We start from the raw sequence: 24,734 nt of genomic DNA on the forward strand, positions 1-24,734 counted from the left end.
AAAAAAAAAGAGAAAAAAAAAAAAAAAAAAAAATTATTGCAATGCAGGCAAAAAAGTGTATAATTAAAAAATAAAATATGAACAGAAATATTTAAAAGGGAAAATATATATTTTTTATTGATATTTAAGTAAATATGTTGATAAAATAGTATAACATGGAAAGGAGTGTTTAGGCATGTGCTTAAAACATTCACGTACAATCATACATATGTATATGTACCTAATAATACAAAGAGATGAATATATAAAATAATAATTGGAAATGAAAAAGGAAATAAAATGCGTTAAATTGGTACTCTGTATTTTCCCTTTTTTGTGGCTATATGTTTTTTGTATTAAATTAAATAAAAAAGAGTTTTATAATTACATAAACGTATTATTAGTGAAAAATAATGTTAAACAAAGATATAAAACAATAAATATATGTTATGGACGAAAAAAAACAGAAAAGGAAAATTATGATGAATATTTTAAAAAATTAGATAAAATTTTTAATGAATGTGAATATGATGAAGAACAGGTTGAAAAAGAAGAAAAAGATAATGAAGACAAAATTGATCTAGCTTATGAACAAGATTTACTTAATATTAATTTTTGTAATTATGAAAATGATCCTAGAAGTTTATCAAATCTTGTTAAGAACAAAAGTAAAGAAGAGATTGAAAGGGAAAAATTAGAGGAAAAACAAAATTTAAAAGACAATAAAGAAACAACAAATAATACATTACCTTATAGTTATGACTATGATCGTATTTTTAAAAATAAAAAATTTCTACAAGAAAAAATTCATTATAAAGATAAATTTTCTCTAAAGGATGATAAAACTAAATTAATTGACACTTACAATGTTAATATTATGAATGAAATTTTGAACAATCATCAAAATGATTCGGAAATTCCTTTTTATAAAGGAAGAAGAGATAAATATTTTGGAAGAGAAGATGAGCCGAATTGTGGGGAAGATGTAAAGGAAAATTATTTAGTAGACGATTTAGAAAGCGTTAATTTTTTGAGGAAGATAAAAAGTGATTTTCATTTTGAAAGGGATGAATATATACAAGCTTCAATAAAACAAATCGAAGAAAGCTATGTTAAAGATGGAAATGGAAACATATATGAAAATGGGGGTGAAATAAGGCATGGAAATAAAAGAGAGATAGAGGAAAAAGAAGAGGCTAAAGAGGAAGGGGCTAAAGAGGAAGGGGCTAAAGAGGGCGAGGCTAAAGAGTGCATTAGTTATCGAATACGGAATTATGAAAATAAAGATGTTATAAATAAAATGCTGGGAATAAAATTTGTGAAAATGTTTAGTGTAGATGATGAAGTTAAAAAAATAAATGAGAAAATAAAAACTAGTAAAAATATTAATGAAATTTTAGACATATTTTCAAAAGAAAAACGATTAAATATAATTAATATTATGTATATATTTATATATATGTATAGATATAAAAATATAAATATAAATGAATATCTATATGATAAAAGGTTAAGATATATTACAGATGGGTTAGAAGAATTATTAAAACATTATTTATATATTATTAATAATAGTGGTTGTATAAAACTTGAAAAAAAAACAATAATATTGAATGATGTAAATATAATAATGTTAATAAAATATATGAACCGTTTAAAATTATTTTATATAAATTTAAATATATATAATATGATATTTTTAATTTTATCAAAATCTTTGGAATTATTTACTTTAGAATCTATGATTTCTTTATTAGCATATATAAATGAATATTCATATTATGATAGTGAAATACATAGAAAAATTAATTTGACAATTTTGAGAAATTTTTTTAAAAAAATAAAAAAAGATTTTACGCCAACTTTTATTAATAAAGAAAATGAGAAATTTAATAAAACTGACCAAAAGTTAATAAGTTTTTCATATTTTAAATTATTAATTCCTATATTGTTGAAATATAAATATGTAGACAAAATTGGAATTTCTTTATTATATTCTATGTTTGAAGAAAATATAAAGAAAATTTTATTTAATGATAAAAATATTGTAGATCCAAAAGAAGAGTGTGATATATTATTTTATAATGCAAAAACTAAAGATCAGAAAAAAAATAAAGAGAATTATTTTTCTTATTTAAAATATGAACATTTAATTGAGAAAAAGAAAAATTTACATTTTTTATCACAATTTTTACATTATATAATAATATCAAAATTTTATAATGATAAAGACAGATTAATAACAGATTTGGTTAACATATTTATTAATAATTTTCAGATTTTTAATTTAAATGATATATTAAATATATATTTTAATTTTCATATATTTAATAAATTTGGAAATAATTTTATTTTTCGTTGCAAACAAGAAATATTACATAGAAAAAGTACATTAAAAGATTCTCAAATTAATAAAATATTATCATATATAATTTATAATTATAAAAAATCAAAAATTTTCAAAGATTACCATAGACATATTTTTGTAAATAGAAAATACACACTATGTAGAAATAAAAGTGATATAAAACAAACTAATATAGTTTCTTATTCTAATTTAATTAAAAAAAGAAAAGAACTCAAAAGTTTTAAAAGGCTATATATAACATATAAAAACAATTTTGAAGATTCTCAATTTGTATATGATTTTACAAACAATATTAATATGTTTGTACAGTTTCAAAATATTAATTTGTTAAGATTTATATATAATATGTATATATTAAGTTTATTGTTTTATAAAAATCAAGATGTTATTCGAATAGTTTCAGATCTTATATATGACATGACAGAGACTAATATATTTTCATTTATTGATCAATATTCTTATTATATGTATGAAGATATATATATTATTATAAAATCTTTAAAATATATATCTTTTTTTGATATAAATTTAATTGATATTTGGAAAAAGTTTTTTTTTTTATTGAACCATTTTATTAATTCATTAAATCTTGAGAATATTTATGATATATTTTTTTTTATAAATATATCTAAATTAACAAATCTAAAATCAGAAAATTATGATGTTGTTAAATTATTAACAAATAGAATGAAAGAAATAATTCACCAAGTTTTTAATTTAGACATAAAAAATTTAAATACACATCCACACACTTATATTTTAAATATATTAAATTTGGTAACAGATCACGCAAATCAAGATTTTACATCTTTTGTTCATTTTTTCTTTTATTCTATTTATAAAAAAATCGAGCAAAAAAAAAATGAGCAAAAAAATAGTGAGCAAAAAAATAGTGAGCAAAAAAATAGTGAGATCAATGACGGAAAAATTGCGGATGGCAAGTTACATGATGTTTATAAAGGGGTAAATAATTATGTCTACAATTTTAAGGATATAAGATTATTTATAAAATATTTTTTATTATGTTTTAAAGAAAACCAAGAAGGTTTTAATAATTCTATCGTTGATTTTATACTATGGAATTCTGAAATATTTTTTTCAAAAATGAACAAAAATAAAAATTTTTATCATAATAATTATATATTTGGAAACGAAATAAATGAATATATATCATTTTTACATATTCTCATAAAAAAAAAAATATATAATTCTATAAGCATGAGAAGATATATTAACATATTTAAAAATATATTATTTATTCAAGAGTATCATAATGATAATTCAAATTTAACAAATGAAAGTGTTTATAAACAGTTTGTTTCAAAATATTCTGAAATAAATGACATTAATATTTGGAAATTTATACGAAATAACTTTTATCGTGATTCATAAAAATGTTTATATATCCTATATCGTTAAACATATTTTTTTTTTTTTTTTTTTTTTTTTTTTTTTACCATTTTTTAACTGTCTAATTTTTTGTCTGCCACGTGTGGCAATTGTATAATTTTATTTTTCGAGGTTTGTGATAGAAGATGTTGATTTTATAAATTATTTAGTTGAAAAAAGAAGGGGAATAAAAAACCATTTTTAGAAATAACAATGTTCAGAAATAAACTTAAATGGCAATAAGTTTGTTAATTTTCATAATTAAACTATATATAAACAAAATTATTTAAAAAAAAAAAAAAAAAAATCGATCTTAATGTATGTACCGGTTTTTTATATTATTTTACAATTTTGTTCATTTCTTTTACACTTTTTTGTACAAACAAAACGGTGAAAAATATGAAAAATATGAAAAATATTTGCCAGACTTATAAACATAAGATTTTCCCTTTATTAAAATAGCGGGGTTCTTTCATACATACCATATATATATACTATACACATTTATATACATACACATTTATATACATACACACGGCTAATGGGTATGTGATTTTTTTTACTAATTTTGCATTTATTCGATATTTAATTTATTTATTTGTGTATGTAAATTTTTAAAACTTAAAAAAAAATAATTACATTTGTTGGCCTTTGAAAATGTGTATATAAATATACTAGAGAACGATTATATAAAAAATTTAATTTTAATTTGTTTTATTTTATTTTATTTCAATTTTATTTTCATTTATTTTCATTTTCATTCATTTTCATTTTCATTCATTTTCATTTTCATTTATTTTCATTCATTTTCATTCATTTTTTTCTCAATACTTGTTAAAAAATTCATACATTATTAATACACACATACATATGTACAAAATATTTCAGTCCTTATATTTTCAATTTGTTCTAATTATTTATTTCAAATTTATTGTATAATTATTTTTTTTTTTTTTTTTCTTGTGTTTTTCTTTTTTTATGATTTTTTTGTAAAAAAAGAAAAAAAAGGGGAAATTGTATAAAAAAGTCCATGCTTATTATTTATTTATAAATATTAAATTTGCATTTTTATTATTATTATTATCACAATTTATGTTAGAAAAAAAAATATTATTATATTTACATTTTCTTCGAATGTTTATAAAATGACCATGAATAAAATTTTTAAGTCAAAAATTGTTTTGTGAATATACATTAAAAAGGCAAAAATAAAAAATACCAAAAAAATAAAAAATAAAAAAAAAGCAAAAAAGTTATCAAATTGGAAAGGGACATTTTGACATTAACGTTTTGCAAAATCAACTTAAACAAGTACAAACAAAACTGCAAAAAAGAAAAAGTATTTTATACAATATATATATATATAGTACATTATAGTAATTTGTTATTTGAGAAAAGAATTATAAAGTTATGCCATTTTGAGCTACCATTTTTATTTTTTAAAAATATTTTTCGTCTATTTCGTATCAAAATGAGTGACAATGAAAGTTTTGAATCTATAGAAATTGTAAATGATGATCATTTTAGAGGAATACAAAATAATGATAATTTGGATCAATTTTTAGATTATGATATAAATTGTATAAAGGAAAATGAAAAATATAAATACATAGGACCTGGTGTAATACAAAGAGAAGATGTGTTTCAAATTAATCTTGGAGAGATTAAATTTATAAATCAAAAAAATGTTAAATATTACAATATCTTATTAAATAATAAACATAATGAAGCTGATATATTTATAAAAATAAAAAAAGAATTATTTAGTATAGCATATAAAAATCATTGCAATAAAATTAAAGGGAATACACCATCTGATGATATTAGCCAAATAAAAGATAAAAATAAAAAAGAATATGATATATTAAATAACGATTTTAGCAGTGTATTTAGTAATAAAATTGAAGATACTTATAATGATATAAAAAATAGTGTTAATTGGTTAGGCAATTTTTTTTCAAATTCTGATCAAAATAATGAAAAAGATAAAATAAATATTTTTTATAGTGATTTATATTTCTTAAATGATATAACTATTTTACGATTTTTAAATACATATAATTATAATATAATAAAAACATTAAATAAATTAATTAAATTTATTTTATGGAGACAATTAACAATTACAAGTTTTAATAATAATAATATTCATAAAGGTGCAAATTTCTCAATGGCTAGTCAAAAAAAACTTAGTAAAATGTCAAAAAAAATTGAAAAAAATAATATCATATCTAATAATAATTATGATAATAGTGTTTTTATTAATCCAATTAATATTAAAGATATTTTATTAAAAACAAATATTTTTCGTTGTGGTTTTGATCAAAAATCAAGACCAATTTTATATATCAAAATACAAGAAAAATTAAATATGAAAGAAGATGAATTGTTTTTATTGTTAGTATATCATGTAGATATGTGTATAAATAGCATGGACTGTAAAAAATACTATAAGCCCGACATGTCAGATAAATCTAAAGATAATAATAATAATAATAATGATAATAATAATGATAATAATAATGGAAACGAATTTGATCAAAGCATTTTGCAACTTGTTATTGTAGTTGACTGTCTTAAATTTGAATTAAATAATATGATAAGTATAGATTGTATAAAAAAAATAATAAATATATTTAACGAATTTTATACTGACATTTTATATAGAATATATATTATTAACATCCCGACATTTTTTAAAAAAGTATGGTCCTTATTTAATATGTTCATAGATAATCATACTCTTAAAAAAATCATTTTTATAAATAAAAAAAATATAAATTTAATGTATGAACATATTGATACTAATGTTATGAATAATTTTAACAAAAATTACGAAAATCACCCTTCCGAACATGAGTCTTTAATTTTTTTTCCTTCAAATTCTTTGTATTATAAATATGATGAAAATTATTTCAAAAATCTTTTTAGCTACGTTAATATATGGGTTGATAGCATGATAACTCTTAACCATTTATTTTAAAGTAGACACTATAAATTTATACAAAATGAGGATAAAAAAAAAAAAAAAAAAAAAAAAATTTATCTTCATTTTAATGCTACTTTATTATTATATTTGTTATTGTCATTCATTATTTACCATTTTTATTCTTACATATTATATATTTTTTTTTTTTAAATGTTTCATAAAATCGGATTGTCTCCGAATAAAATTTATCACTAATGTTGTAGACCCACCATTACTGCTATTGATCATGACTATGTTTTATTTCATCATTTTACCATTTTATCATTTTATCATTTCATCATTTTATCATTTCATCATTTCATCATTTCATCATTTTTTTATCATCATTTTTAATAGTGTATGTATGTGTCTATATATATGCACGGTGGTATACGCACCTGGTTTCGTTGTCAAATAAGCAAAAACAAAAAATTGCAAAAATTACAAAAATTGCAAAAATTTAAAAGCTAAATAAGGGCTAACTAAATAAGGGCTAGCTAAATAGGGGCTAGCTAAATAAAGTCTAACTAATTTAGTACAATTGTATTGAATATATTTCTGTCAAAATAAGTTGGCTACTATATAATTAACTGTATCTTTTGTCCGAACAATTGCAAAAGTATGTCATAATCTGTATCAGTTTTTTTATGAGCTCATATATGTATCGACCCCAAATTTTATTATAACATTTTAAAAATAAAAAAAATTTGAAATTTGATATGACCATCTATATTATGCCCTACTTTTTTCGTTAAGTTTGTGCACAAGTCGAAAATGGCAGTGCCGATTGTAGTGTCAGAAATGGCAGTGCCGATTGTAGTGGCAATGATAGTGGCCTAGATGAGCAACGCCTTGAATCACTTCTTGGTGTTAAATATGAGGTTATCGCTGACTTTTCCCTCTTTTATGCTGTTAATAGATCTTATATCAAATTTCAAATCGCCAGAATATAATTTTGAGTGTAATTGTTGTATATTTCTAATACCTATACTTTGGAATCCATGTTTAACTGCCTTAACTAGATGTGGAATCAAATTAAGTACAGAACCCTTATCAACCAAACTTGCTGAAACACCTTGTGATATTTTTATATCATTTGTAGGATCATATACAGTACCAAATATTTTGTCTTCTACTAAATATCTACTTTTGGAATTAAATTGTTTATTATACATTGCTTCCATACTACCCATACCTCTATACATTTTTAATCTTACATTATTTTCAAAATAGTATTCACTACAACTTTCTTCTGTAGCTGCTAATAAATTTCCTAACATAACAAAATCAGCACCCAATGATAATGCTTTTACTATATTTCCTGAATTTTTAATTCCACCATCTGCTATTGTTTTTATATTTCTAGTATGTGCATAGTTGCTTACATGATATACTGCTGTTCCTTGTGCTCTCCCAACAGCACATACATCTTGTGTAGTACATATAGAACCACTTCCCATTCCAATTCTTAATACATCTGCTCCTGCATCTATTAAATTTTTAGCTTGGTTACTTGTAACTACATTACCAGCAATAATTGGCATATCTGGATATGCGGATTTTATTTTTTTAATCATATCAATTTGATAAATACTATTACCTTGTGATGAATCTATACATATAATATCTATCATATTCTGTGCTAATTTATTAACCTTTTCTAAATCTGATTCTCTAGTTGATATAGATGCACCGACAATCAATTGTTTATTTTCTCTTTTAGATGCATGAGGAAAGATTCTATTTTTATGCATATCATTTCGACATACTAATGCTATAAGTTCATAATTATCATTAACAATTGGTAAAATACTTTTTTTTTCATCACATAATACTTTATTTGCATCTGATAGAGATATTGGATATTTTCCTGTTACTAATTCAGTAGTCATAATTTCTTTTATTTTCACATCAGGGTTAGTTAAATATAAATAATCGATTCCAGTAATTATTCCCACCAATTTAGAACCTACTTTACCATCTGATGTTATAGGATATGATTTATATCCAACTTTATTTTTGACACATAATACATCTGCAACTGTATGTTCAGGTGAAAATGTATAAGGATCAAATATGAACCCGTTTTCAAATCTTTTTACTTTTTTTACTTCTTCAATTTGATTTTCTATGCTCATATTATTATGTATAATACCTAACCCACCACATAAGGCCATTGAAATTGCCATCTTATGTTCAGTTACAGTATCCATAGGGGATGATATTATGGGCGTTTTTAAGGATATATCTTTTGTCAGATTATTGGATAAATCTATTTCACTTAGTGGGAAATCTATATATCCAGGCATACATATTATATCATCATATGTATACGAAATCGTGCTCCCAAATATTTTCTCAGCGTCCCACCCATTTGCCATTTTGTATAGCTCGGTATTTTTACGGCTGTATGTTTTGATGTTTTGAAATTTTGATATTTTATATACTTTTACGACTTGTATAGTTTTTTTTTTATTTGTATATTTTTATTTGTATATTTTATTTGTATATTTTATTTGTATATTTTATTTGTATATTTTATTTGTATATTTTATTTGTATATTTTATTTGTATATTTTTTTTTTTTTTTTTTTTTTTTTTTTTTTTTTTTTTTTAGTGATGTTATGTAGAAATTGCCTGAACAGTCAGGTAAAAATACGTGCATATATTATATATTAATTTATTTGTAAAAAAAATATTTTTATACTATTTATAATAATACAAGTGTACTTAAAATATATATGTCGGATATCTGATAAATATATAATATGTATATGATGATAATAATACATGAGTTAGATAATATTTTATTTGAATTATTCTAAGTTAAAATATATATTCTATTTTTTTATTTTACATAAATAAAAATATAATAATATTTATGCTTATAAAAAATTAGGTGGATATATACCTAAATGGTAGTGCAACTATATATATGGCTAAAGAAATTTGAAAATGTTTATTTTTTCACATTTTCACATTTTCATTTTTTATTTCATTTTTCACATTTTCACTTTTTAAGCCACTCCTTACAAAATATAGCAAACTTAATGATATAATTCTGAACACATATTTCCATAAATAACCGAATATATGCACAATTAATTATAGATATGAATAACTATTTTTATGATTTTTGTTTTTTTTTACATTAACATTTATTTGAATCAAGAAGGGAATATATATACAAGTATGCTATTACAATTATGTTATTGCAATTATGCTATTACAATTATGCTATTGCAATTATGTTATGTGGATGTATGTGTGAAAGATTGGAATAAGGCAAAGAGATATATTTATTTTCTTTTATTTTATATTTTTCTGCAAATGTTAATGAAGTGAGCCCTTTATATGTTTTAAATCATGAGTAACAATCAAGATAACAAAAGAAGAAGGGTATATTTAACCAATGAAAATGATATAGATGGGAATGAGAATAAAGAAAGTCTAAATGATTGCTTATCTGTTAATATGAGCCAGTATGATGAGGATTATGGCGAAAATGATAAAAAAATATCTAAACATTTTTTAATCGAAAATTTAAGCGATCAAAGTTTATTATTAAATAAATTAAAAACATTAGAAGAGAACAAATTATATGTAAAAAATGTTAATGAAAATTTAACAAAAACAGATTTTGATATATTTTTTTCAAATATTATAGGTTATGTAGATACACGAATTATTTTTAAGTCATCAAAAAAGTCAAAAAAATTTGCATACATAGAATTTGATACTAAAGAAAATGCATTAAATTTTTTAAATACGTTAGAAGATAGTCATGTAGAAAAATTTAAAAAATTTTTTATTCAAAATAATATTCTTTATGCATGTATATCTGATCCTCAAAAAAATATTTATGAACAAAATATAATTTTTATTAAATTTATTAATCTAGTTACTCAAACAGATGAAGATATAATTAACCAAATTAAACAATTTCTAATCTCTCATTCTATATCTGTCTTTGACATAAGGCTTCTTGGAGATCCTGCCTCAAAGTAAGAAATCGGCACAGCCGCATGTTTCGTCATTGTATCGTCATGCATTTCGTCATACATTTCGTCATCTGTTTTGTCATCTGCTTCGTATCTGTTTCGTCATTGTTTTTTCATCTGCTTCGTATCTGTTTTGTCATCTGCTTCGTATCTGTTTTGTCATCTGCTTCGTATCTGTTTCGTCATTGTTTTTTCATCTGCTTCGTATCTGTTTCGTCATCTGCTTCGTATCTGTTTCGTCATCTGCTTCGTATCTGTTCGCCATTTTTTTCCATTTTCTTTTTTGGAAGGCATGGGTATGTCGAGGTGGAAAAAAATGAAGATGTGGTAAAATGTGTTGAAGAAATAAAACGGTGCATTTTAGAAGACGGAATAACCGAGTGCATTATGAATTATTCCATCCCAATAATAAAAAAAAAGATAATACCAGATATAGAAAAAATTAAAATAAAAAAAGAAAAAAATAAGCAAATGAAAGATGAAAAAAGAAAAGAAGAAAATAGTGCAATTATTGTTGTAAAAAATTTACATTATAATACAAGAAAATATAAACTTGAACAATTTTTTCAACAAATTGGAGAAATTGAAAGTATAAATTTAAGTAAAAAAACATCCGAAAAAAATAATAAAAGAAATAAAGGTTATGCTTTTGTAACTTTTAAAAATAAAGATGATGCTACAGCAGCATTAATATTAAATGATTCTATTATTGACGGACGAAATATATTAATATCAAAGTTTATTGATAATATAAAAGATAATCAAAAAGGAGATAAAAAAAAAAAGATTAATTATGAACATGAAGATGTTTTTAATGAACAAAATGATCAGAGAAATTCATTAGCACATCTTAATGATTCCAAACGATGGAATAATCCAACGCAAAAAATAAAACATATACATCATGAAAGACACAAATTTATAGAAAAAAAACGAATAAACTTAAAAGACGAAGATAACAATATTAATTTAATTATAGAAAAAAAAGCTAACGAACCATCATGTCCTATGTCAAATGATGATTTTAGAAAACTATTTTTTAAATAATTTTTTGATATTATTCAAATTTACAAGAATTTGATATTCATATATGTTCCCCATGACCATGTAGGAAAAAATTGAAAATGTCGAAGAAGTTAGAAAAGTCTTCCTTTACCTTATTTATCTTTTCTTGTTATTTTTTTACTTTGTTATTTTGCTAGCTTTTTTTTTTTTTTTTTTTTGTTAACACATTCTTGCTAATGCCCTAACTTTTTTTTTGTACTCGTTAAGATTATTTTTTATTTGTACCTAAATAATTACAATAAATTCACAAAAATGGTAAATATGTTCGTATGCATATATATGGAATGATATAAATGTGCAAATTATATATTTATATTTTTTTTGAAAGAATACCGCTGCATCTACATTGGCAGGTGATTCTAAATTGGGTTCATTTAACATGGAAATCACACTAACTAAAATTCCCTCAACAGACCAGATTGGTCTCCACCTTTCTTCTGGTTTTTCTTGTTCATTATAAATGTCAATGCCTGAACATTTATCCAAAATTGTAAAAGTTAATAAATTAGAGAAATCGGAAGTCTCATGTGTTGCTACACATCTAACACGTTTTACTCCTATTTATGCTTTATCGTCATTTTTAGCTTTTCATTTTATTGCCATACCTGGGGGGTGCAATATGCTTATGCAAACTCTTCCATCAGGATAAACTATTTAAAGGAAAATAAAAATCATTAAAAATATATGAGACGAAATATGACAAAAAACAAAATATATTAAATGAATATATAAAAGAAATAACTATATTAGTTAGTATAAAAAAAAAAAAAAAAAAAAAAAAATTATAGCTAACCATTTGGATGCCACATTTCTTGGTTGAATTTCATTTGAGGTGGTTGATTTGGAAAATTCGAAGGGAATGACAAAGTGGCATTATATATTCCTCCTATATAATGGAAACATAAAAAATAAATATATGTAACTTGTTTTAAAACTAAATTATGATTTATTAATTTGTATCGTGTGTAAATATATGTTGTATTATGGAGCGAACTAGACATATGAAGATGTATGCATGTATGTATGCATATATGTATTTTTTTTATTATTTCCCTCCTTTTTAACCTTCATATAAAGTATTTTTAGGACCCTCAAAACAAACATTCCATTCAAAAAAATTCGAATCATCTACAAGACCAACTGAAAAGCCAACATTATGATCTCTTGAAAGTTCTGCAATTGCATAAAAGTTTTATTATATAAAAAATTAATTCATATATATATATATATAATATGCATGTACGTACATGTAATTGTTTTAAAAATATGGTATTTTTTTAGGGTTTGGGTAGAAAAAAAAAAAAAGGAAAATATGTACAACATTTAGATATACATAGATTTATATATGTGCAAATATTTATATATGTCAAATATTTATAAAAATATTATTCATACCTATAAATTGTTTTTTCAAAAGCTCTTTAGCTATGTTTGCCATTTTTTTTTTTTACAAAATAATATTTATAAAGAAAAAAAAATATAATTGGTATTTTTCTATATAAGGTTATTTAAAAAAAATAGATAAACTTAATAGTTTTCTTTTCCTTATAAAATATTTTGGTAACATATCATAATTTTATTATCCATTGATTGTGTATACTTATATATATAGACTAAATATAAAATATATGTTTTTTTTTTTTTTCGAGACCAATAAAATTGTACATAAATTTTATATATGGTTGTATATAAAATTATATGTATGTACATGTTAAATATGTACATATTATATTTATTTCTCCGAAAAAAAATTGTACTTTTATAAAGAAAAATAATATTTTTTTTATAATAAAATAATTAAGTCTATCTTTTTTTTTATTTTTCTCTAATTTTTTTTACCTATTGTACTTAAAATATCATTTTTTTTATTTCTTTAATATGTGTGATGTATTTTTCTACATCCTTATCTTGTATATATACATATATACATAATATATATACATATTTATATATAACGAATTTGAATTTACAATGCATACATTTTTTTTTATATAACTAAATAGTGACCATAAGTTATTTATCACCATTCAGATAATTTAGATAGTATTTATGTTTAATAAAAAGGAAAAGGAATTTGATTAAATTTAGGCCAAATATGTATTATAATTATTTTGCAATCTTAATAAAAATATGTACATATTAACTTATCGATATATCTAATAATTGTGCCAAATAAATATATGGACGCATTTTGCAATTATATATTTTTTCTCCGTGTTTTTCGCCGTGTTTTTCTTCGCTTTGTAAAAAGGCTCCATGGATACAAAATATGTGGAAAATTTTACTAATTGTAATAATATTTGTTCATATAGAAAAATAAGAATAGGAAAAATTCAAATTTTGATGAAGGATGAATGGGTTATATATTATATTAATTTAGAATTGAAAATAAAAAATAAACATTTTGTTATTTTACAAACATTTTTTTTTGTATATGAAAGAACAGACGATAATAAATAATTCAATAAATTCTATTAAACTTGTGATTTAAAAAATAAAAAAATAAAAAAATAAAAAAATAAAAAAATAAAAAAAGGGTATATAAGGATTTATTTTTTTATTTTTTTACCATTAAAAAAAAAATACAAACATTTAATATAATATTGTGTATGCAAATTTGAATGTTGGTAAAAATGTGTTTTCATTTATTTTATATTTCACAAAGATCTAGTGTATAAAAATAAATTAAGAACAATGCAATTGCTTATTCAATGCAATTGCTTATTTTATGTGTTAAAACATTTTTTTTACAAATATAAAAATAACAGCAAATTTATAAGGCTATAATATTTTTTTGTAAAAATTATTATTTTTTCTATGCAAAATTTTACTCAAAAAATTTGCTTTTTTTGATAATCGACCCTTTGTTTTGTTTTTATAATTTTCACCATTTTCAACATTTCACCATTTTCAACATTTCACCATTTCAACATTTTCGTGTGTATATTTATTTTTATGTAATTAATTTATTGACATTATTTTATACTATTTTATACTATTTTACAAGATTTTTATTTATACATTTTTGTACCATATCAATTAAGGCCCTTATGCAGGAAATAAAATAAATAATATAAATTATGATAATAAAATGGTGAAAAAATGAATCAAAGTTCTTTGAAATGGGATAAAAAAAATGATAACAATATAAAGATCGAAAAAATAAATTTATTTAGTGAACATTTTAGTATGGACTATGTTTTAGAACAATTATTTAACAAATTTGATGCAAAAAAACATCTTTTGTGTGATATTAATAATAAAATATTAAATTCACAAAGAATAAAAAACAAATTAAATAAATATCAAGATAACTTAATACATAATCAAACTAATATTATATTACATACAAAATATAATTATAATAAATTAGCCAATATAAATTATGTTAAATATTATTTACCTTACTGTATACAACCTAAAACAAACAACACTGATATCTGTTCGCCAAAGAAAGATTTCCAAAAATATACAAAAAAGCAAAGTATACACCATATCTTTATATCTGCACATTTTTATGTATGCATAGACATTTTCACACACACATTGATTGCATTTTTTTTTTCAGACATTTTAAGAGAAGTTAATATAAAGAAGAAATTAACTCAATATAGGATTATCGAATTTATTAAAAAATATACAGGTAGCACTGCTTATCTTTTTCATTTTTTTTTTTTTTTTTTTTAAATTAGGCAATATTTTTTATTCCACATTTTTAAAAATTGTTAAATATTTAATAATAATAATTTTTTTAATAGGAAAAATTAAAAGTGATAATATTTTACATAAAGAAGTTTCCAAGTTATACAATAAAAATTCTAGAATTGAAATATATTTAAAAAATGGAAAATATAACAAAACTTATTTTGACATAGCAATTGGAAATATTGTTTTTTTTGATTGTTTAATAAATATTTTACTTGAAGACGTTACATATATTGTATGAATAAAAAATATATAATTATTTATCATGTATTAAGTTGTGAATATATTTTATATAAATACATGAAAAATTACTAATTCTCATTATTGTTTATTATATTTTTATAACTAATTTATAATTTTATTTAATATCGTTCTTTATATGGAATTGCGCTTTGCTTTTTTTTTATAGAGTGGTGGAAAGCCTCAGCACATTCCCTGGATATTTATTCAGTAATAATAGCAAAATAGTAAAAAAATAAAGAGTTAAAAAAATAAAGAGTTAAAATGACAACGAATTAAAATGATAAAAGAAAAAACAAACGTCTAAAAAAGACAAAAATAATTAAAAACATATATCATATATATATGCACGTGCATAACAATATGACATTTTTATGAACATTATGAACATTTTTATGAACAATATGACATTTTTATGAACATTATGAACATTTTTATGAACAGGTCAGGTAGCATTTTACTTTTAAAGAAATTGGATTAATTAGAAAGAAAATTAAAAATATTTCTTTTATTTTCATTCAAGCATGAATAACATAACTGAGTCGAGCTTTCATCAAGCAATGAGAAAATAATTTGAAATATATTTTTAAGAGCTTTTTTTTCTTCATATTTATCTTCATCCATTGTATTTTTTTTAACAAGTATATCATAAATGTCTATAATTTTAATTAATATTGGATATACAATTTTTGACAAATTTATTATTTCTTTATTTTTTTTCAACAATTGAACAAAACTATTAGCATTGCGAAGTAGCAATTTGTTTACCCTATAATGAAATAAATAATAAATAAAAATAATTTTATTATTTTAAATTTAAGCAGTTATAATATTTTTTTTTTTTCGTCATGCATTATGTATTCACAAATTCGCAATTTACACTTAATTTTTACACTTAATTTTTACACTTAATTTTTATGCTTAATTTTTACACTTAATTTTTATGCTTAATTTTTACACTTAATTTTTACACTTAATTTTTACACTTAATTTTTATGCTTTATCCATTTTTATAAAACAAACCTGCTGTCAAGATATAAGACTGAATCGATATATGAGCAAAAAAAGTTTATACCATATCCACTTTTCTTTACTATTTCAATAATTGTCTTATGAGAATTTTTCATTTTCTCGTTAATTTCTAAAAATATAAAAAGAAAAAAATAAGTGTGTAAATTTGGGTTTAAATATGTATCATATATATTTTTTTTTTTTTTTTTTTGGGGAGTATTGGAATAAAATGTGCATATATTCATTTTTATTTTCTGCTTACGTATATTAAAAAATTCATATAATATTGTAAAAAGTTGGTGACTAATTAAATACAAATAAAACTTGTTTTTTTCGAACATGTTGGAATTGTTTATAATATAAAAATGCGTCATAAAAACGTTTTCCAGTTTATCATTTTCTTTATCATTGATTTGGGATATCTGCTTTTTTCTACAAAAATAAATGATAAAATAAATGATAAAATAAATGATAAAATAAGTGAGAAATTTCGCTATTTGTATATGCACACAATAGCCCAAAAAAATACACTGACAAAATGGCATCTTAATTTTTTCTATTTTTTCATTTTTCTTTTTCCTTTTCTTTATTTCTTACAACAAGCCCAGGGCTCTAATGATGAGGCTACAATAATTAGTTACGAATACAAATAGGGAAGAATATCTGTTATCTGAAAAAATGAAAGGAATATATAGATTATGTTTTAATAAAACATGATAATATATTAAGATATATTTTGGATACAAATAAATTGAAAATATGTAATAAGCATTTCTTACTCTTTGAGGATACTTTCATTTTAATGAAAAAAAAAACAAAAAGTTGTGACAATTTATAAATAAGATGAGATAATAGAAAAAATATATGAGGGTTATGAAAAATTTGTTTAGAATCAAGTATATGATTTATATATTTTAAGAAAGAAAAATATATATTTGTAAAAGATATAAGACTGTCTAATTTTTTTTCAAGAGATATAACATGTGATACAAACTGTGGGTTATTTGTATAAATAAATATTAATGCTATTATATGTATATTTGAAAAATATAAAATTTTTTTAATTTCTTTTTCTTTTATATAAAGATCATTAATTTTCTGATAAATATATTCTAATATATTTTTGACATCATCATTTGTAAAATTTATAAGATTAAAAATATTTTTAATTATGTCATTAAATTTTAAGCAAACTAAAACTGAATTTATTTCTTGGCATTCTACTAATATTTTATTATAATTAAATAAAAAATCATACACAATTATACATTCTTTTTTATTTTGTTCTTCCTCAAAATTATAAATAGAATTATTTAAATTGTGTGATAATAATAGTTTAAAAAATATGATCAAATTAGGCATATTAAGTATGTTATTTTTTATATTTTTTATATTTTTTTTTTTTTTTTTTTTTTTTTTTTCCTCATTTAGCACATTTTCAATATCTATTATTTCCTTTATTTTGGTATTTTCAAAATTAAACAAATTAAATACAAATATTGTAGAAACAAATGTTTTATATTCTGCCTGAACTGAGCAAAAAATTTCTTTTATGTTAAAACTTTTGAACATGTTAATAATTTTATGAACATTTTCATTAGTATTATATTTCAATACACCATGATCTATAATAAATGATAAAAATATAAATTCGATAAGTTCTAAAAAAAATCCATTTAATTTTAACATTTCCTTTCTATTATCATTTAGCAATTTTATGATAAATTCTTTTAATTTAGTTATTAGTTCATCTATTTCAAAATTTTGATTATTATTATTGCATATTTTATTTTCTTCTATTTTTTCTTTAGGAATAATTTCAAACATTAAATTAGTCAAATGTGCAATATCTTCATCATTAATGTTTGGTACATCATTCTCTTCGTTTTCTTTACTAATTTTATCATATATTAATATAAAATAATTAATAAAAAAAATAAAATATATTTTTATGTTTTCATTTTTTATAAGTATTTTATCAACATTTTTGTGTTTATCTGTTTTATTTTCTTCCTCATTTTTTGAAATATCAATGGAATTACAAGACACATTTATTTCGGATGTTTTATCAGTATTATTTTTTTTTTCTTCTAAATTTATATCTGTTTCTTTATCATCGCTTAAGCGTATTTTATTATTTTTTGCTATATTTATAAAAAATATGTGAAAAAATAGCTTCATAGCTAGTAAATTATTATTTCTGAAACTATTTTTTTTATTCGCTATAATACGCTGTTTTTCAATTATAAATACATAAAAAGATAATTTTATAAAAATCGAATTTGATAATTGATTTTGTTCTTGCAAGTTTATTTTGTGTAAATGTTTTATATAACAATTTAATATATTTATTAAGATTTGTTCATAATAAATATTATAATAATTATAATTTTCTAATATTGTTGATAATAGTGTATATATATTTCTTTCCATTCCTTTTATATCATTAAAAGCGGTAAATATGCCAGTTAAAAAAATTAAGCTTTTTTGATCTATAGATTTATTTATACTTTTTCTTATTAATTGATCAGAAAATATTTTTATTTCCGTTTTAATATCATTTTTCATATTATTATAGAATATTTTCATCATGTTGTTTTTAAAATTTGTATAATTATTATATTCTTTATAATTCTCATTTTCATTTTCATTATTATTATTATTACTACTATTTTCTGTTTCGTCTAACTTTTTATTTATAGCTAACATTATTTTTTTTTTCAAATTAAATTGTTCATACCAATCATTTTGATAAATAAATTGTTCATTTTTTTTTATTAACATTTTTGCATAAAAAATATAATTTGCTTCATTAATATTGTTATTATCATTTTCTTTATCCACAATACTATTCAAATTAAAATTAGAGTTACAATTTTTTATAATTAAAATAGAATGTAGAATAAATAGTTCAGAAAATAATTCATATAATTTCCTATTTTCTTGAATGTTGTTAATAAAATATATAAAAATTTTATAATTATAATGTGTTTTTATTATATTTATGTCAATATATAATATTCGAATAAAATTCATGTATAGCTCTTCAAAATCTTTGTCCCCTTGAAATATTTTACATAAATAAGGATAGTTATAAATAAAAAAGTAACAAATAACATTGCATATTCTTTTCTTCATTATGTATTTATAATTTTCCAACGCATTTTTTTTTAAAATGTTTGTGACTATCACGAGATTGTCCAGGAGCCTTTTCTTATCTGCCAAGGGGGGTGTAAATAATATGCATAATGTGTATAAATAATATGTATCATATGCATAATGTGTATAAATAATATGTATCATATGCATAGTATGTATAAACATGGCAACTGCACACAATGTAGACTTATTTGTGCTATACCCAACAATCCAAACTCAGCAAAATGGATGTAAAAAAATAAGGTTTCGAGAATAAGGTGTAATATATCAAAAAAATTTCGAATATTTCCTTCATTCACAGAATGGTTATATATAGCTTCAATGTTAGTAAAACAATTTTGTAATAAAGATATAATTGCGCATAATTTATTTTTCACATTTTGATTTTCTTGCATTTTTTTACTATCTTTTGATTTGTTATTTAACAAAGAAAATGTTGTTAATCTTGATATATTATATAAAAAAAAAATATATATATATATACTATATTCATAATTATATATTCGCTTGTCAATTAAATTTCCCCTGACTTGTTCATAAAAAATAACTATATTATTTTTTTTTTTTAAATATAAAGCTAAAATTTTTTCAATAAAATTTAAAAAAATATCACTTATATTTCCTTTATTTATTGATTTCATATAACAACAAATAATATATTCTAATGTTTCAATATTAATAAACATTGATTGATATGTCCATTCATGTTTTTTTATAGATCCATTCTCATTTTCTTCTAAACTTTTCATATTTTGTGTGTGTGTGTGTGTGTGTGTGTGTACTTGAAAAATAGTATTATTGGAAGTTATGTTATTACTTTTTATCAAAGAAATAATTCTTTCCAATAATATATTAAATTCATTTATATAAGATTCATATATCTTAATAAAATACTGAAATAAATCAACTGATTGATCTATTAATTTATTCATATTATTTTTTATTACATTTATAAATATAGGATTTAGAAAAAAGTTTATTATTCTATATTTATTTTTTTTACTATTATAGTGTCCACCCGAATAAATATAAACAAATTTAAAAAAGTCTTCAAACTTAAAAACGTTAATATATATATTTAAAATATTTTTAATAATATAATCATTAAAGCAGTAAACTATATTTTGAGAATTTTGAGCATTTTGAGAATTTTGAAAATTTTGAGCATTTTGGTGTTTGTTAATAGTTATTAATCCGCTTATTATATTATTTTTATTTATATTTGAATATTTATTACATGTATTAACTTGTTTAATAAATGAAAACAAAGTAAAAAATACAACTTTGTGTGTTTTTATATTAATATATATTATATTGAATAAATTAGTTTGACATAAATATATTAAATAATTTATATGTGCTATATTTTTTATTTGTATTTTTTTTTTTTCATTTAATTTTAGTGTAAAAATTTTAGCTACAATGTTATTAGTATTATTTTTGTCATTTTTTTTTTCGTCACTTTTGTAATATTTATTTGTCAAGGATGTACATGTAGAAAATATTTCCTTTAAATTGTTATTGTAAAATATTACATGTGGTTTTCCCTTTATATATATTTTACCATATTTTTTATTAAAATGTGTAGAGTCGTGATCGGTTTTATTTGTAGGGTCGTGATCGGTTTTACTTGTAGGGTCGTGATCGGTTTTATTTGTAGGGTCAATTTCTCGAAGAGATCCAATGTTGTTACTTTTATTTGCATCCATTAAACTATTTAATGCAGACTCAAAAATATATTTTACAAAATATAACAAATTATATGATAAATATGTGTCTTTTTTTATGTCTACTTTTTTGTTTAGGTAATATAAAAATTTAAATATTAGTTTAGAATATTCTATAATAATTATAATATTACTATATACTTCCTTATCAGAAATATAATAAATTGTATTATCAAAATCGTAATAAGCTTTAGGTATTTTTATTTTTATATTTTCAAAATATTCATCTTCCTTTTTGCTCAAAATTATTCTATTCTCTTTTCTTCGCAATGTAGTATCATCTGCTTGTTGATCTTCCAACTTTTTGCAATTTTCACCATTTTTACAATTTTTACAATTTTTGCATTTTTCACCATTTTTACAATTTTTGCAATTTTTACAATTATCACCATTTTTACAATTTTCCAATTTTGTAGGAGATGGGTTATTATCTTTCTGATCATTTAGATTTATCTTGTCAGTGTTAAATAATTTAAAATATTCATTCTTAACAATTTTATTAGTATATATATTTTGTTGAAAATGTGGAATTAAAATAAATAATAAAAAAAAATTTTGAATATATAAAGAGTGGAAATTTTCTGACTTTGCAATCAAAATTTTGATTATATAAATTAAAATTTTTATACATCCTTTAATTTTATGAATATTAAGAAATTTATGTTTTTGATTTAAATCATAATCATTTTCAAAAAAATATTGTATTTTTTCTTTTTTATTTTTATTTAAATTTATAGAACAATTAATTTTTTTATTCTGACCATCATATAAAAAACAAGGTTTATTATTTGATATTTTATTTATTATTAAATAAATAATTTCAAATATTTTTTCACTTTCTCCAAAATTAAAATATTTATAATTTATATTTAGTTTATATTTTTTATTTAAATATTCTGTGTATTGATTTTTAAAATAATTATAATTTATATTTTCAAAATTTATAATAATCATTTTTTTAATATTATCTTTTAATATATATAAATTGTTAATAACAATATTACACATTTTTTTATTATTATATTTTTTTTTCATAATAGACAATTCTTCTATATAATCATATATACAACTATACAATCCAAATAAATTATTATAAAATGCGTATATTTTTATATCGTTTGTTATTAATTTTGTGCTTTTTAAATATAAACTAAAAATATTATTAACATAAATAATATATTCATATATTTTTTTAACATTATATAAATTATATGGTATGTTCTGATTTCTTTCATATCCTTTTTCATTTTCAATTTTTCTTTTTTTACAAAATGATGCTTCTTTTGAAAATTTTATCGACGCTGCATTTTTGTAACTCATGTTTCGTTCTTTTCGCTTTTTCCCCACCAACTGCTCATCGTCACACTCTGCATCGTTTTCATAATCTTCTGCATCGTCTTCATCGTCTTCATCGTCTTCATCTTCTGTATCATCTTCTGTATCATCTTCTGTATCGTCTTCTTCATCTTCTTCATATTCTTCATCATCTTCTTCATATTCTGCATCATCTTCACCCGTTTCGATGTGTTCCCGATTTGGTTCCTTGGCCAATGTATAATTTGTTTTCTTATAATTAACATTAATTTTGTTATTATAAAAAGTTTCTATTAATATAATTACGGATTCAAACATACAATTGAATAAATTGGTTGGATTTATATGAACATGGTCATATTTATTAATCAAATATAATATATTATTTATATTTTTCAATTTTATATTATTATTTTTTTCTAATATAATTTTCAAATTTAGAGAATTAAAAATTTTATCTAAAATCATAACTTCAACAGTTAGTTCATTTTCTGATATGGATTCTAAAATTATATATATTAGTTTGTAATTTTCATTTTGGATATCTTTTAAATTCATATTTGATAATATTCCTATATAATATTGGATGTTATTTATAATTTCTTTTCTTATTTCTGATTTTTTTAACCCTTTTAATTTTTCTACCAAATATTTACTGGAGCTTTCCGCTCGTAAAGTTTCTGTTCTTACCCCATACATTTTATTTAATGTTATGTGAAAAAAAAAAAAAAAAAAAAAAAAAAAAAGTTTCTTAAATATTAAAATAATAAATTTAATTAATAAAAAATTTGGTAATAAATAAGAAAAGCATAACACAAATATGGGCTTAACATTATTATATGTATGTTTATTCCCCAATTTTGGGTTTAAAAAAAAGATGTAGTATGGTTATCAAATCAATATATCTTAAATATATATACATATATGTATATATTAATGTACATAATATATTATATCTACATTTTAAAGAGTTATGTTAATAAACAAATTAAGAAAATATATAACATAAACAAAATGAAAGCTATATTATAATTAATTATATCAAATGAAACTATCATTATGTTTGCGTTTATAATGTAAAATTCATTATTTATTTAATAGTATGCAAAAATTAAATTTAAAATATTCTTAAAATAGTTGCTAACAAAATACAAAGATTGTATCACAAATCAGCAAAAACGAAATTCATTTTTATCCTCAAAAAATTGGCAAAGTTGGCAAAGTTGAAAAAGTTGAAAAAGTTGAAAAAAATTACTTGCATAGTAACCACAAAGAGTTAATTTTTTTTTTCTTTTTCCCTCAATAATAATCCGTTTTTTTTTTTTCTTTTTTCCCTCAATAATAATCCGTTTTTTTTTTTTTTTCTTTTTTCCCTCAATAATAATCCGTTTTTTTTTTTTGATAAAACACGGGGAAAAATTGCTATATGGAGTATATGGGAAAAAATATATATTCCCATTTTATATATGATTTAAAAAAAAAAAAAAATGACAATAATATTATTAAGCATTACAATGTGGATATTTTGATGAAATATATCAAAAGATTGTGAAAAAATTATATTTTTTATTAAATAAAACGTTAAAATAGTAGAATATGAAGAAATTTCATCCCTTTGTTTTTTTTTAGTATATTTAGGTTAAATATAAAATCCAAATTTATGTGTACATCCATTTATATCAATAATATATCACATTTTGTTAATGAATACATGTAGGAACATTAATAAATTGGATTCTTATTTATAACGTTTTTTTGTTTGTTTGCCATTTCATATTCCACAATTGGTGTAAATAATAATTTATTTG

At 20.6% G+C, this 24,734-nt stretch overlaps 7 protein-coding genes across 7 annotated transcripts; 4 read left to right on the forward strand and 3 right to left on the reverse strand.

Annotated features, from left to right (window-relative positions):
• Positions 1 to 262: 262 nt before the first annotated feature.
• PY17X_0824800 (conserved Plasmodium protein, unknown function) lies at positions 263 to 3,739 on the forward strand (the record flags this gene model as incomplete). The annotated part of the gene is made up of 1 exon (XM_022955741.1): positions 263 to 3,739. One exon carries the CDS (start codon positions 263 to 265, stop codon positions 3,737 to 3,739), a length of 3,477 nt encoding a protein of 1,158 aa, XP_022811978.1.
• A 1,468-nt stretch (positions 3,740 to 5,207) lies between these two features.
• PY17X_0824900 (uncharacterized protein) lies at positions 5,208 to 6,719 on the forward strand (the record flags this gene model as incomplete). The annotated part of the gene is made up of 1 exon (XM_718688.2): positions 5,208 to 6,719. One exon carries the CDS (start codon positions 5,208 to 5,210, stop codon positions 6,717 to 6,719), a length of 1,512 nt encoding a protein of 503 aa, XP_723781.2.
• An 842-nt stretch (positions 6,720 to 7,561) lies between these two features.
• Positions 7,562 to 9,085, reverse strand: PY17X_0825000 (inosine-5'-monophosphate dehydrogenase, putative; the record flags this gene model as incomplete). The annotated part of the gene is made up of 1 exon (XM_718689.1): positions 7,562 to 9,085. The coding sequence occupies one exon, from the start codon at positions 9,083 to 9,085 to the stop codon at positions 7,562 to 7,564; it is 1,524 nt and encodes a 507-aa protein (XP_723782.1).
• Positions 9,086 to 10,070: 985 nt separating this feature from the next.
• On the forward strand, positions 10,071 to 11,752 carry PY17X_0825100 (U4/U6 snRNA-associated-splicing factor, putative; the record flags this gene model as incomplete). The annotated part of the gene is made up of 2 exons (XM_718690.1): positions 10,071 to 10,708; positions 10,996 to 11,752. 2 exons carry the CDS (start codon positions 10,071 to 10,073, stop codon positions 11,750 to 11,752), a joined length of 1,395 nt encoding a protein of 464 aa, XP_723783.1.
• A 177-nt stretch (positions 11,753 to 11,929) lies between these two features.
• PY17X_0825200 (ubiquitin-conjugating enzyme E2, putative) lies at positions 11,930 to 13,208 on the reverse strand (the record flags this gene model as incomplete). Its single annotated transcript, XM_022955742.1, has 6 exons — positions 11,930 to 11,995; positions 12,104 to 12,240; positions 12,376 to 12,420; positions 12,564 to 12,656; positions 12,836 to 12,943; positions 13,166 to 13,208. 6 exons carry the CDS (start codon positions 13,206 to 13,208, stop codon positions 11,930 to 11,932), a joined length of 492 nt encoding a protein of 163 aa, XP_022811979.1.
• A 1,664-nt stretch (positions 13,209 to 14,872) lies between these two features.
• Positions 14,873 to 16,196, forward strand: PY17X_0825300 (conserved Plasmodium protein, unknown function; the record flags this gene model as incomplete). Its single annotated transcript, XM_022955743.1, has 5 exons — positions 14,873 to 15,254; positions 15,339 to 15,413; positions 15,529 to 15,710; positions 15,885 to 15,925; positions 16,160 to 16,196. 5 exons carry the CDS (start codon positions 14,873 to 14,875, stop codon positions 16,194 to 16,196), a joined length of 717 nt encoding a protein of 238 aa, XP_022811980.1.
• PY17X_0825400 (conserved Plasmodium protein, unknown function) lies at positions 16,193 to 23,625 on the reverse strand (the record flags this gene model as incomplete). The annotated part of the gene is made up of 7 exons (XM_022955744.1): positions 16,193 to 16,484; positions 16,739 to 16,856; positions 16,989 to 17,158; positions 17,324 to 17,396; positions 17,506 to 18,016; positions 18,161 to 19,944; positions 20,088 to 23,625. The coding sequence occupies 7 exons, from the start codon at positions 23,623 to 23,625 to the stop codon at positions 16,193 to 16,195; spliced, it is 6,486 nt and encodes a 2,161-aa protein (XP_022811981.1).
• Positions 23,626 to 24,734: the final 1,109 nt, after the last annotated feature.

The sequence above is a fragment of the Plasmodium yoelii genome (assembly GCF_900002385.2).
Source record: "Plasmodium yoelii strain 17X genome assembly, chromosome: 8".
In the NCBI taxonomy this organism is placed as follows: domain Eukaryota; phylum Apicomplexa; class Aconoidasida; order Haemosporida; family Plasmodiidae; genus Plasmodium; species Plasmodium yoelii.